This window comes from Trematomus bernacchii, unplaced genomic scaffold (assembly GCF_902827165.1).
Source record: "Trematomus bernacchii unplaced genomic scaffold, fTreBer1.1, whole genome shotgun sequence".
NCBI lineage: Eukaryota > Metazoa > Chordata > Actinopteri > Perciformes > Nototheniidae > Trematomus > Trematomus bernacchii.
In genome coordinates, this window is record NW_022987731.1 from 274,075 (window position 1) to 289,598 (window position 15,524).

At 41.5% G+C, this 15,524-nt stretch overlaps 1 protein-coding gene across 1 annotated transcript in view; it reads left to right on the forward strand.

Annotated features, from left to right (window-relative positions):
* Positions 1-3,510: 3,510 nt before the first annotated feature.
* prkcz (protein kinase C, zeta) overlaps positions 3,511-15,524 on the forward strand; it is a gene marked incomplete in the record, with an annotated part of 136,148 nt that continues 124,134 nt past the window's right edge. The window contains 1 exon segment of the mRNA XM_034145661.1: positions 3,511-3,783. Within this exon segment, the coding sequence (XP_034001552.1) occupies positions 3,707-3,783 (77 nt within the window).

Genomic DNA, 15,524 nt, shown 5'->3' on the forward strand with positions numbered 1-15,524 from the left:
TCACACACCTCTAACCCAACAAGAAAACAGCACCTAAATACACACACAGACTAACAAGACACAGGTGAGGGTGGAGCAATTAGACACAGGTGAGGGGGGAGGAGCCATCACAGGGCACCAGAGGCCTGTACTACGAAGCCGGATTTTCCTAACCTGGATATGTTTGAGTTAGCCGGTTGGCCCAATCCAAAACATACGCGCTCTCGCTAAGCTGTACTACGACGCTGGTTATCAAGTGGATCGCTCAAGCCAGCCGTGTCCTATCTAGTTAGGTGCGCGTTCACATGAAAGGGGTGGTATTTGGAGCATTCGACCAATCACAAACATGGACAAGCGTACTGACAGCGCAGCGTCATACTTCCTGAATGAAAAGTGAACTTTAATATTAGTCAAATATGAAGAAGTTAAACTTTAAACATCCATGACTTAAACACTTTATCCAGGATAAAAGCCACATAGCTGCACCTGCAAGGTGAATACAGCTGGTAAAAGAAAAAGCGTTTGAATTAGGGCTGTCAAGTTAACGCGTTAATAACGCGTTAACGCAAAAAAAAATTAACGCCACTAATTATTTTAATGTGATTAACGCATGTGTATTTTTTGTCCTCGGCCGCCCCGTAGTTTCAGAGCGCATCGAGTTTAAAATACCATCTACAAGCTGATGCTGACAGCCCTACTCCTGCCGCCCGCTTGTGGCAGACCACACTTCCACGCTCACCGGCAGGCTCGGACTGGCCATCGGGAGGACCGGGAGGGAGTGTGTATGTGTGGCGCGACTCGCGCGAGCGAGGCACACCTTACGTGTTGTTGTTGTTAGCATCTGGTGCTAGCTAGCTGCGCTAACGGATATAAGGAGCTGTTTCAATGACATTTCGCCGACAACTGCGCCGAGCACTTGACTTTATGCAGGTAGCCAGACAGTGGGACATTGTACGAAAAGTCAGCACACTCAGCACGGATAGTGCGTGCAACATGAATGCAGCGTCCAGGCAGCTCCCGTTGGAGCATATATGCCTTGAGCTGCACATAGCTCCATCGATCCATCACAGTCTCTCCACACACACACACACACACACACACACACACACACACACACACACACACACACACACACACACACACACACACACACACACACACACACACAATGTTCAGAGGTTGTTGTGTTTAATATTCATGAGAATATTTGTCATTGTTCAAATGATAATAAACAAACATATAAAGCATATTTGTCCACTCATATGTTGATAAGAGTATTAAAAACGTGAAAAATATCCCTCTAAGGTACATTTAGAACAGATTAAAAATGTGCGATTAATTTGCGATTAATTGCGATTAACTATGGACTATCATGCGATTAATCGCGATTAAATATTTTAATCGACTGACAGCCCTAGTTTGAATGCGTACATTAACAGGTTTATGATATCACTGCCCCGTCTAAGACACGATCTGACTTTAATTACATTTGACTCGAGTGTTTCGTCAACTTAATGTGTTGCTTAAAATAATACTTCTGCATACAGTATGTGACACTGTGAGTGTTGCACGGCCAGATACGGCTCAAGAAGCTGACTCAAATAAGGAAATATATGATACATTATGATGTGATATGATATGAATGATAATGGGACACATCGACGTCTGCACTCACAGTGCCGCGGACTGTACTTAATGTTACTCTGATCCGGTTACTTATGTCGTGGCAGATATTTAAGTAAGCTTTCTTAACGCTAATGTTATAATAGTCAGATTGCTCTGAAGATGGGAGGGGATATTCTATTCATTTTCACGTTCACACAGTCAGTTGATTTTTGCCGGCTGTCTTTCCTGCAACGGCAGTTTTTCTGTATTTCCTCTATCCTGTAATATGACTTGATAGCTTTAAACTCCGCACACGGAGCTCTGATTGGTCAGCAGGCGGTGCTTTCACTGAGTTGATCTCTTAGCCTGCAACCTAACCTCCTCCCGAGGAGGTTAGCCGCTCAGCATAAGTTACCATGGAGATCTAGCCCGCTAAAAAGAGAACCAGCGTCGTAGGACCGGAAAGCCCGAGTTTTCCCTGAAGTCAGCCGGCTAAGCGAAAATCCGGCTTCGTAGTACAGGCCTCTGGTGAACACAATCCCCAACAATTAAGCTATACAACCCGTAACGGAGGCCAAGATCTATGGGCCCAGAGATCACCTCCGTGACAGGTCTCATGAAAGGCGCTATATAAATCCAAGCTATTATTATTCTAAAGATGTTTGGATTATTGAAAAGTATACAGCTCCCTTTCATCTGAGTGTTGAGAGCTGTATCCATCAATTCATGTTGTGCTTAAAGTGCACCAGATTGATGCATTTCACTTCAACATTTAAAAACAAATCTTCCAGGGGGTGCATGCCCCCGGACCCCCCTAGAGGATGTGAGGTCCACCCCCAAATAAAGCAGGTTAAAATAATTAAATTGCATACATTTTCTTTTAGTAAACACTGCAAACGGGTCCCACAGACCCAAACAGCACACAAAAGTTAAAGGTCAGCATATCATGTTAAAATGTGCTAAATATATACAGTACACTGCAAAAAAACTAAAAGAGAGGAGTGAAAGTAGCTCACGACTTGTTTTATTTTGTGAAAGTAGCTCTCATCCTAAAAAAGGTTGGTGACCCCTGGCTTAGAATGTTCACATTGTTTGACATTCACATACTTCTCATTATAGGCTGGTCTATATCAAACCTGAGGTTCACACTTGTTCAGGTGGGTGACACTGACACGTGACGTAATGCAATAAACCAGAGCCTCCTGCCTTTACCAAGGAAATGTGTTTGAATGGTAAATGACTGACTATCTCTCCTAAAGTTGTTTAGTAATCCACCAGCAGAGGGCGCCCAACAGCTGCATTATTGAAGTGGGGAGCAGGCCTCCTTGGATCCATGAAATATCCTCATGACATGTTTGATTTGTTTTTGTGGTTTTCTCATTTATGACAGCACATGTCACAACGTTGTCCCCATTAAATGATATACAGTGTTCAACACTTGTTGACGTAATATCAATACATTATTTCAGGGAATGGAAAAGACGCCGATTTTTCGCGCTGGATTATGATCAGGACATTACAATAAGAGAGATCAAATATTCCATGAAAAAGGTCACTCGTGTCGGGTAGAGACAGTTTACCTATATAAATACCATTCGACTAACTTCAATAAATTCGATATATAATCGCTCTGGACTGTTACCATCCACCATCAGATTTTTACATTAATATTATTTGTAGAAACAATGGGACAGGTGAATTTGGATTCCGGTAAGGTAACCATAGTGAGCCATAAAACACAGTGTCAAGCTAGACAGAGTTTATCCGGCCGCGATGACGAGTTGTGAGGTTTCACCTTCAGAATAAAAGCTCTACTTTCATCCTTTATCCCAGTAGACCGTACCTTTGCTATATTCGTTTTATTTTGAAACACAACTCCCGAAAATGACAATGTTATAATGCGGTATTGACAACCCCTCCTCCAGAGAAGCTTCTTATCGTTGACTAAACAGAACTTCCTAGAAGCAGGACAAGTTTTCTTTCCAGGTCAGAAACTTTGCTCCCGGCGGTGTAATGTAAAGTGGAACCTTTGTCTTCCGACCTGCCGGGGTGACACCGCTAGTTTGGGCCTGTTCGGGTAACGTTGGGCTAGTTGTGAGGTAACGTTACACCAGACTTTAACATGCATATGCTAGCGCCTAACGGATCCATCATGGAGCTGGACTCGGAGTTTGTGAAAATTAAAGCTCACTACAGTGGGTAAGTTGCCTGTTAAATGCTAGATACGGTGAGAGGGGAACACCTGTTTGTGTGTGTGTCTGTGGGAGGGGGAGTACAGTAAGGTAGGGTCAGTCAGTGACTCTGCTCTCTGCACTGTCACTCACCTGTAGGCATAGTCAGAACAATTAGAATGAAAGTAATTGAGTCATATCAGAATTGTAGGACATTTAGACGTCAAAGCTTTTGAATAATAAACCCTTTATTTTGAGAGGTGTCCAAACTTTTTTCTCTTAAAAAAAATACTTTATTCTGTTACAAAAAGTGTTGGCAGCTGATCCCTTCAAACAGGAGCCTCAGATTGCTTATACTAAGGGGAATATGAAGGGTATATTTCAAGCTGGTTATATAAATAAGTTATTTATTATGATTAAAATGTGTATTATCAACTTGAATTGACCGACACATTATTTATACCGTGTAATATCTGTTTACATATATATATTTAAGAAGTACAATATAAGAATAGTAAAAGTTTCAGGTGTGGCCATTTTCCATTATACTTTTAGAATTTTCTGAGGGCCAATTCAGAGTGGACAATGGGCCGCAGTTGGCCCCCGGGCCGTAGTTTGGACACACCTGCTTTATTTTCTAGTTTCCTGTTATGTATTTGAGAAAAACAGCTGGTAAACCATCACACAAATGGATTTCGCCAGCTCAAGCATCCATGGTACATATTTGTTTATTAGCTGTTTTATTTGTTGCTTTTCAACGGCACTTGATGGTGGGCTAGAACTTTGAAATCAATAGAAATCTAGGGAAAAATGAACCTGTTGATCCAACCAATTTGTTAACACAGTTGTGTTCATTAGTTCATTGTTAAGAAAAAGGGTTAATTGTTGCATCTTGAGGGACACACCTTCAGTGGAAATGTAAAGTTAAAGTTATTTAATGTTTATGATTGAATAAATTCCTTTGATTATCATTAGACATATATCCACACAATACAGTAATTGCAAAACAAGTCAATATAAATAATAAATATAATATTTTAAATGTTCATTTGACATGCAACTGTATTTACATTTTGTTTAAGGACATGCATATTTAACACAACAAGTGCATGTTTGAGCCTTTTGGGCATGGAATGTTTGAAATGTCATTGGTGGGACAGACAATGGGTGCATCTCACTTCGGTTTAATGGATTCCTTGCGTCCCTCACTTGCGTCGTTTCCCTGCGACTAGTCCCTCCCACCAGGGAAGCATGGAGAGACGCAAGGAAACCACGAGAAGCAGGGAAATGAGTTTTAAGAGCAATGGGACGCAGTTTCCTCCGGAGCGTCACGTGAAGCGACGTCCGTTTGTGATAACGTTTGTAATAACAGCTGATCGTCTGACAGCAGCCAGATCAGTGCATGCGCTGCATCGTCCAATCAGTGAGCGATACACAGTAAGGGGGCGGGGCGAGTGTCTGAGGATTTCACCGGAGGATGGTCTGGTAGTTCCTCGATTATCACTCCTCCGTTATCGCTCCTCGATCCTCAATCCTCCGGCACAAATAAGGCCACTGGGACGCTACTCAAGATGGCGCAGACAAATCAACTTCCGGTGATACCGAGACCGAGGAGCGAGGAAATGAAAAATAACCGAAGTGAGACGCAGCCATAGTCTTCCAATTCTGGAATGACAACAATATTGTTTTATTGGAAGTAGCATGAGCAAATGTCTTCATGTGGCTGTGGTTATGTGCTGTGTCGTCTTGTTTCTTAAGCTGTGTGCTTCTAAGGTTGTTGATCTGGGCCAGTGTTAATTTTGGCAGCTGTTTTTGATTTAGTCTTAGTCTTAGTCTTTAGACGAAAATGGTAATTAGTTTTAGTCACATTTTAGTCATTTCTATCCTTCATAGTTTTAGTCTAGTTTTAGTCGACGAAAACTCAAAACGTTTTAGTCTACTTTTAGTCGATGAAAAATTACATTTTAGTCAACTTTTAGTCAAAATGTTTTCTCTCTTTAAACCAATTCAGTTAGGCAAATACAGGTATCTGAAATTGTAATCAATGTGACAGCATCAAGTGTTGAAATTCGTAAAGCAACATTTCACTCTCTTAACACTTTACTTGTGTAATATCTAGGGATGGGTATCGTTAAGGTTTTCTACGGTACTGCTAGTCTTATCAATACTGCTTATCGATCCGGTACTTTAACGGCATTCTTGTATTTACTTTTTGTTATTTTTTAAAGGGCCCATGTCATGGCCATTTCCACTGATCATAATTACATTGTTGAGGTATACTAAAATAGATTTATACTGTGCAATTTTCCAAACTCACATTGGTTTCGCATACAGCATCTCTGTCAAGCATGTGTATTCAGCAGTATTCACTTTCTCCACTAAACGACTCGTTGGAGCTCTTGCCCCCCCCTCCCTGTGAGCCTAGTGTGCTCCGATTGGTCAGCTCGGCCACTCGTTCTGATTAGTCAACCACCAGAGAGGCTGCGCCCATGTCAGTGCTTTTCCCGGCTGCTCTCAGCGTAACATCAGTCTTATCATGGCGTCGGTACAGCGGTATATTTTATATACATATATATTTTTAACTGTTGTTATAGAAGAGTGTGACGGCCTCAGGGCCTTTGTCTTACGGTGGGGTGGAGCTGAAGAGGGTAATCAGCGCGATCACGGACACCTCCGTAGCCGGTGCTATTAATCCCAGCGGCCCGGAGTCTCTCTCCAAAGCGGCTGCAGAAGGACGAACTGAGCGACCCTCTCCCCTCGACCACCTGTCTCTGCATTTACTACAATAAATGTGCCGTGGTTTTGTAAACTCGTGTATGTCTCCTTGTATTTCCGTTGTGGCCTACGAGCTACTCTCATAACAAAGAGTAAGTTATTTTTACCCGTTATAAACTACTACTGTTTGATGAGAAATCAAATCATGGTTTGCTATATATGAATTCAGGGAAGAAAGGATAGGCCTACTAAGTATTTCCATTAAACTTTATTTTTAGAAATGTACAAAATGAACATAAATATACATATATACACGGTATATCATCCATTCCTCCTCCTCGCATCTTGCCTGCGCACAGTCGGTGCGGTGCCTTTTAGCACCCTCAGTAGTAGTAGAATCCCTTCCCCGTCATGGATTGTCCGCCAGGATCTGGCTGGACGAAATCAAATGCAAATCACAAAATATTAGAGAAACTTAGTTGTTTTAGATTCGTTAGTAGTAGTTGTGTAATGAACAGCTTGCCTGCTAATATGCTAACCTAGCTTTGTTTACCTTGGTAGCTAACACGATATGAACGTTAGCTTGGAGGAAAGGCAACTATAATGCAGTGTAATAAAACTACTATGAACAAAAGCTAGTGGTTCATATTAGGCTAGCAATAACGTGTTTATAATTGCAATCGTATACGGGTATTCTGCTACGTTCGGTCATACAATGTAACTTGCATGAATACATTGTTTTACGCTAGCATACAGCTAGCCTCGTTAGCTACATGCAGTATATGTACGGTCACAATGTACGGTAAATCACAGTACAGTATACTGTATGAGTATTCCGTGTGTGTGACTGCAGACATTCTCCTGCCATGACAAACATGTAAGGCCATCTGCTGACATTGTAGTTGATATATTTAAACGCTAGCAACGTAGCATCACAAAAATGTTTTTCTGACCGAAACTAGCTCTAGCTCCGTGTGTTAGATCGCTACGCCAGCTATAATGTAATTACGTTTCGCGACTGACCGGCAAATCACCCGGAGTATACTGTCAATAGGTATTTTGTGTGTGAATGCAGACATTCTCCTGCTATGAGATACATGTATGCAAGGCCATCTGCTGATATTAGAGTTGATATATGGAAACTCTAGCAACTTAGTTAGCACTGTGTCAATGGCTTAGCAGTCCAACACAGTTTACACATTTAAACAGTCTTGTTTGATAAATACACAAATAACAATGCAAACTTACAGGTTGTATACCCAGATCTTCCCCTGCTCCAAACGCTCCAAACAAGCTGTGCATATCCGGCCTCAAACTGGGCAATGTTTTGGAAGCTTTCGTCTGTGAAATGCCGGTTCTTCGAACCTCTGGAGGAGGAACACGACGCTGCTGGTGTGGCCATAGCTCTTCGGGATTGGTCCATTTCGTTCCGGGTACCGCATGACATCAGGCGGTACCCGGAACTAAATGGAAGACTCAAATGGGCAGTGACGTATCTCCAACGAGGCGTTTTGGGGAGGTATTTTCTGTGTTAGAGTTTTACTCGCTACAGGGTGTACTTTGAGGGTTTTGACTCTGCACACCGTTTACATGCATAAAAACCTTCATAACACACAAGGGGACGGGTAATAACCGGAAAAGCATGACATGGGAGCTTTAAAGGAAAAAACTAACAAATTGTTAACCGAATTAATTGCTTTATTTAAAATGTGAAATAAATTAAATATATATAATTATGTTAAAATATTGTACTGTACTTGAGTAAAATGTTGAGGTACTTGTACTTTACTGGAGTATTTAAATGTTTTGCTACTGTGTACTTCTACTCCACTACAGTTCATAGTTAAATGGTGTACTTCTACTCCACTACATGTATTTAATACCTTTAGTTACTTTACAGATGTGGATGAATGATGTGAAATATAATCAAGTGTTAACTCAGACTTTAGTAAATTCACAAGCTACCCTGCAGTATACAGATATATAATATATCATTCAAACTAGCTGCACCTTTACCAGCTTTGAGAACACTTTAATGATCAATCATTATAAAACATATCATATATATTATTCTGAAATGGAACAATCTGCACAATGACTACTTGTACTGTCGCTACTTTAAATATATTTTGATGATCATACTTTGACTTGAGGAACTCTTCCTACACTATGGTATTTTTTTACTTAGCGACAAGATCTGAGTACTTCTCCCACCTCTGCACACCTGATGTGATAACGTTACTCGTAATTGGGGCAACAGGGCTACGAGTTAAGGAAGTCGAAAATTGTGCATTTCTCCGACTGAATATGACGCCTTTTGGCCGGCTGTTTGGACAGACTACTCTACTCGTGTCAACGCGCTAACGCGAAAACATGGCAAACGAGCTTTGTCCACATCGAGCCTTGTAGTGTCTCTATACTTCTGAACGCTCCGTCCCCGGCAGATCTCTGTGTGCCGCTGCAGCGTGTCTGTTAGGCCCCGCCCCCCGCACACAGATACCCCTTTCACACCAACGGTGTTTCAGGGCCGGTTCGGTGCTGGTGCTTGAAAAGCACCGGGTTTTCCTGTTCACACCGCAGCGGAGCAGCGTCATAGCTCCGGAATCCGGTTCGTTTCGAGCACCAAAAAGTTGTCCGTCTAGAAGCAAGAACCGCATACGTCACGCTTACGTCGGAGGAGGGCGAGATTAACCTGAGCTAACACTTAAGGCGAGTACGGCAAATAAAAGTTGTAACAAGCAGTAGTGCTGAGCAAAGTGACTAGAACGCAACCACACACTTGTTAAAAAAAACACACTTTATAAAGTCAGGCAACACTAACGTGTGATTCTGTTTATTTGTACCTTACTTTGACCATCCGTTCGCTGTTATTGATCATTGTGGAGAGCAGGCAGACGTTTTGTTTGTTATTATAGCAGCTATCGGATGGAATCAATACATGGGCTGCACAGGTTGTCATGTCCGACTATCACAAGTAGAATCATAATGAAAAATACGTCGGTAAAAAGTGCCTGTAGAAAACTGCTTAGCAAGTAGTCAGTTTAGCTTCGGTTGCTATGCTAACATCACCCATGTTATACCAGAGAAACTTTCATAACAGCGTTGTGATGCCAAACAGCGTCAATTCAGACTGACACCAAACAGCGTCAATTCAGACTGACACACATTCACTTAAGGGGAACTGGGGATATGTATCAGCTGCTTGTGTGACAGTCAGACAGTGAATACTTTAGAGCCGTGTGAGCTAACCCGGAGCTAACGGGAGAATACACTCCCGTTGAAGAGCAGCCGGCCAGCACTGCAGCGGTCGGTAAATGCCGCTGAAACACATTAATAAACAATGAACCACGGCACTCTGGAGAAAAGTATAAGGTTGGAGAAGTCGTTATTTAATTTAATCTGGCTTCGTATGATTAAAAGCAATGCAGTCCCCGGCCCGTTGTTGTGAGGTGAGCTCCGGCGTTGGGGAGAAACTCAGCGACGTAAACTGTGACGTCATGACGCAGCAGCGGCAGCACCAGTCGGGCTCTGAGCGGTGTGAAAAGAGCCGGCGCTAAACCGAAGAACCGGTTCTGAACCAGAAAAGCTCTAGCACGGAGCTTGAACCGGAGTTGCGTTGGTGTGAAAGGGGCAAGAGAGACACAGGGAGATCGCTCTTCTGGAGTGAAGAGAGCGGAAATAATGATATTGCAAGTTAGAAATGTAAGATGCATTTTGACAGACAAGACGGGCAATTGGGGGAAAATATGCTGCATTTTGAATGTCCGCTAGTCCACCATTAACACCTTAGTCCCGTCTCGTCTCGTCAACGAAAACTAAATATACATTTCGTCAAATTTTCGTTATCAAGAATCTATTTTTAGCTCGTTATCTAGACCCTCCAGAAAAACGCGATTATGCGATCGCATAATTTACCGCATAATCAGCAAAATAGCGCATATTTTTAAAAGGCCGCATATTTCTTAAAAGATCGCATAATCCCCGCATTTTTCCACACAAAATTGAGGAAAAAAAAAGTTAACGTGAAGTAGTGATGTCATCAGCTCGCGCAGGTAAACAACACCGTAGAGTGAATGTGTGGAACTCACACGAGAGAGAAAAGCAACAAGATCAGCGCCATATAGATTATTATATAGCCTACTATTATACTATTATTATTATATACTATTATAATTATACTATTATACGGCTCTGACCAAGATGAACAAATCGAATCCATCCCATTTGCCTACGAACATTTCTGCTAAAGACCGGGCAAAGCAGTACGCAGATGTCTTGCACGAAAGTGGGGGGAAACTATTCTGCACCCCGTGCAACTGTGTGTTGGAACATACAAGATTGAAGCTGGTCAGATAACGAACGGGTAAATGAAAACTGTGTGTGTGTGTGTGTGTGTGTGTGTGTGTGTGTGTGTGTGTGTGTGTGTGGTGTGGGTGTGTGTGTGTGTGTGTGTGTGTGTGTGTGTGTGTGTGTGTGTGTGTGTGTGTGTGTGTGGTGTGTGTGTGTGTGTGTGTGTGTGTGTGTGTGTGTGTGTGTGTGTGTGTGTGTGTGTGTGTGTGTGGTGTGTGTGTGTGTGTGTGTGTGTGTGTGTGTGTGTGTGTGTGTGTGTGTGTGTGTGTGTGTGTGTGTGTGTGTGTGTGTCATAGGAACTCTTTAAAAGGGCTTCCTTTCATTCAGTAGTAGCCTAGTAACAGGGTGTGGGAGAAGAATCACCTTGTTTCCGCCTCCCGCATATTTCGCATATTTCCGCATATTTCGCAACTTCTCCGCATATTTCGCATAAAAACCCCGCATGTTTAATCGCATAATCAAGGATTTTAGCCCGCATAATCAAGGATTTTAGCCCGCGTTTTTCTGGAGGGTCTAGTTATCGTCTCGTCTTAGTCATGTAAAAAAGGTCGTTGACGAACATTTTTCGTCATAGTTTTCGTTGACGAAATTAACACTGATCTGGGCCATATCATGATTAATGCCATTCATTATGACATGTCACTGCTTTGTTGAATTTTAAATGTATAAATTAATATTTTATAAACCAAATAACCTCACACTTATCTGAACTCATTCAGAAGTGTTACCTTTGTCCTTGAAGGAGTGCCCACAGCTCCACTATCTGTAATGCTCCATGCCAAGTGTTCCACATGCTCACGATTGAGACGCCCTGGTGACAACTGAAAAAGCTCTTAACTGACAGAGATGTAATAATGCCACCAAATGTTATTTAAGGTATGCCTGTCAAAATGTTTTGACCAATATTAATTGAAAGATGTATTGTTTACTTCGGTAACACAGTGACATCACTATTTAACACTTGCGTTTCTATTGTCTAGCGCTCTAAGACATGTACGTGATATACATCTCTAAGCGGTAGGCCAATCACAACAGAGCCGGCCAGCTAACCAATCAGAGCAGACTGAGGGTGAACAGAGGTGCTGACAGTACTAACAGTATTAGAAAAGTGAAGTATCTTTTGAAAAGCCTGTACACATAATAGAGGCACACAATACAAATATAAACCTGAAAATTAGTCAAATGTATTCTTTTTAACATCAACTTGTTCTCTGGAAGATAAAGTATGTGGTTGGGACACTGTTTCCAAATAATATCAACAACATTATTCTGTATTGCAATTTCTTGTTATTTATCTGGTGAGTTGAAGTTATATCTGTGACAATCCAGTATAAGGATGTATTGCTTTAATTAGTGCTGTAGTTACCACACTTTGCGTCATGTTGCTTGAAAAATAAGTTTAATCAAATATAGATCTGATCAATAACTTCCTGCAGAACGACTGATGAACCAATCATTGCAGACTTCAACATGCCACTAAGTGCACGAATACACTAAGCATACTCATATCTCACAATGTAAAACATTGACATATAATATGTCTAATTCCCTGTGATTGAAATCCCTTTCATAATGTATTTGGTTGTTAATTGGCCCGTGCTACACCCTTGCAGAAACGTGAAGCCAGTAGTTTTTTGTAAATCCTGCTGTTAACAGTTAACATGGTGGAGTAATGATGTTGAAGGCCTTCTGGATCTGTGGTGAAGAAACAGAGTCCACAGTGTACTGAGCCTGGCATCACACACTGCCATCTAATGATTAAGAGCTCAGCAATGGTAATATATTCAAGCCCTAAGGATGCAAAGCCAACTTGTTCTATTGTTTATTAATCCAGTGAGCATGCCTTAAGGAGCTCATAACTCAAAATAACATTGGGATAAGTCGTGTTCTGTTGTTTTAGACTGGGGGACTGAAGGGTTTTCAGACAGCAAAAAGAGGAATGCTCTATAGTGGATATGGTAGTTTTAAGGTCACTGATGGACACAGAACATTAACTTCTGTTGGAGATGCAGTGTTTACAGGACAGATCTCTTTATGGTTGACATGTCGCTGCCTCTCAGTTTACTGACTCCAAACGCAGCTCGTTCATAACACTGACATGGACATGCACTTCTTTTAGAGGAGAGTGTGGGTCATTTGGTCCAATTAATATCAGGCTGATCATGTCCGTGTTTTAATATTTTGAAGTACAACCCTCCTTAATAATGTGATATGTTGAATGTAGATCCTAGACCTTTTTTAGGGGGAATGCTGACACAGCATTCCCACTACTTGTTCTTCTACGCACAAAATTATTTATTATTCCGCCGGGTTATTTTGCGCCTCTTCTTCTCCCACATTCCACATCGCAGAAACTCCGTTCAAACATCAAAACGTTCAGCTCGGTCGGGAATCGATGGCTATTACTTTTCATATTCATAACTTTCATAATTCCAGAGATACATCCCATAATTCATCACATTTTTAACATGGAACTCAATGGAGAAACTCTTCAGACTTGAACAATCTTCATGCAACTTCAACTGCTAACTGCTCCTTCATACTTTAACTCAGAAACCTCATTCCAACTTTAAAATGTTACACATCTTTCTGACATTATTCGTGTAACACAACTTTTAAATCTGATTCATACTTTTAGAGATATTAAACATTGTTCAGACCTTGGTAAAGAGGCTTTCTTCAGATTTTAGAGTGCGTGATGTCACAGCTAGAGTGGAGGACAGATTTAATTTTGCCTTCATATTTTCTTTTAAACCTGCCATAATTCCCAAACCCTACATTCCTGAGACATCATTTTTCATGAGAAACGTAGAAAAAAAAAAGTACACTTCAGATGCTCAAGTTCCTTGACATGCTTCACGCTTTGAAATTTCACCGATATCTGTTACGGTTCTTCAACAAAACGTTCATTTTTTCATCACAGAGGTTTATCTCTCATTCAGAACAATGAAAATGCTCTCTTCACTGATTACTGCACATCACCATGGAAACCTTTGATCTCTGGACATGTCGTTAGCTCAAATATAAACACCTGTGTCATGGAACACGATGATGTCATAACTCCAACTGACATGCTCAGAGCAGCAGATTTCAGATAATGGTTAACACAGCTCTACATCAAATCTGATGTTACGTAATGTGGTGTTACTATGGCAATGCATCCCTCGCCATAAAACAGCAGCAGACTTCAGATAATGGTTAATGGTCCTGCCCTCAACAGCTCTACATCAATTATGGGGTGTCATCATATGCCGTTTCCATGGAAACGCATCCCTCGCCATAAAATACGATGTCACTGTAACTCCAATGGACATGGTCCGATCGCCCCCCCAAACTTCGCTTCTATATCACCGGTCCATGCCTCAACAGCTTTACGCCAAATCTGAGATCTCACCATAGGCTGTTGCCATGGAAACGCATCCCTCGCCATAAAACACGATGTCGCTTTAGCGCCAATGGACACGGTCCGGTTGTCCCACAATCTTCACCTGTATATCACCTCTCCATGCCTCAACAGCTCTACGTCAAATCTGGCATCTCACCATATGCCGTTTCCATGAAAACGCATCCCTCGCCATAAAACACGATGTTGTCGTAACGCCTATGAAAAGGGTCAAAACAGCACCACACCTCAGATAATGGTTAACGGTCCAGCCCTCAACAGCTCTACGTCAATTATGGGGTTTCATTATATGCCGTTTCCATGGAAACGCATCCCTCGCCATAAAACACGATGTTGTCGTAACGCCTATGAAAAGGGTCAAAACAGCACCAGATTTCAGATAATGGTTAACGGTCCAGCCCTCAACAGCTCTACTTCAATTATGGGGTGTCATCATATGCCGTTTCCATGGAAACGCATCCCTCACCATAAAAGACGATGTCGCTATAACTCCTATGAACATTTTCAAAAAGTGCTCAAACTTCACATGTGTGCTAACAGTCCAGCCGTGAAGACATCTAAGGGACAGTTTTGAGATTTCTTCAAATGCCGTTGCCATGGCAACACAATGCTCACCATGAAACACGGTTTTCTCATAACTTCAGTGAAAATGCTCCAAACGGCCCAAAACTTCACAGGTTTGGTAACGATGCAGCCATCAACGCATCTAAGCGTATTATGGGATGTCATCAAATGCCGTTGGCATGGCGACAGATCATTCGCCATCAAGTTAGTTCAAAAGTTTGCAGTTCAAATATTCTGCTGCTTTTCCAAGCCTTTTTACTTTCTTTTCTTCTCTCATCACACATTCAAGCCCCCAGTGTTCATGTATAATTTATCTAAATTCTTCACTTTCTTCTTACACATTACATCTCAGCATAGCAGTTTAGGGTCAGCTTTTCAGCATAAAGCATTCCCACTAGCAATTTCTTCAGGAATTGCATTCTCTAGTTAACATTAATATCAGACTATTTTTCAGGACTCTAGTTCCATATACTGAGCAGACGACACAACAACATATTTTCAGAGTAACCTTAGATACTATGCTTTTCTACAGAACCGTTTTATGTTTTATGACAAAAGGATTCAATCTTCTCAAATGTCAAATGTTGTTTTAACACAATAAGCCATACAAAAACTTTATTGCTGTGATAAAATACATTTTGATCTGTTTTAAGATAAGGTGATCACAATTATACATCGGATAAGACATTACTTGACATGTTGATACTGTGTGGTTGTACACATTTCAGTGGTTCGCA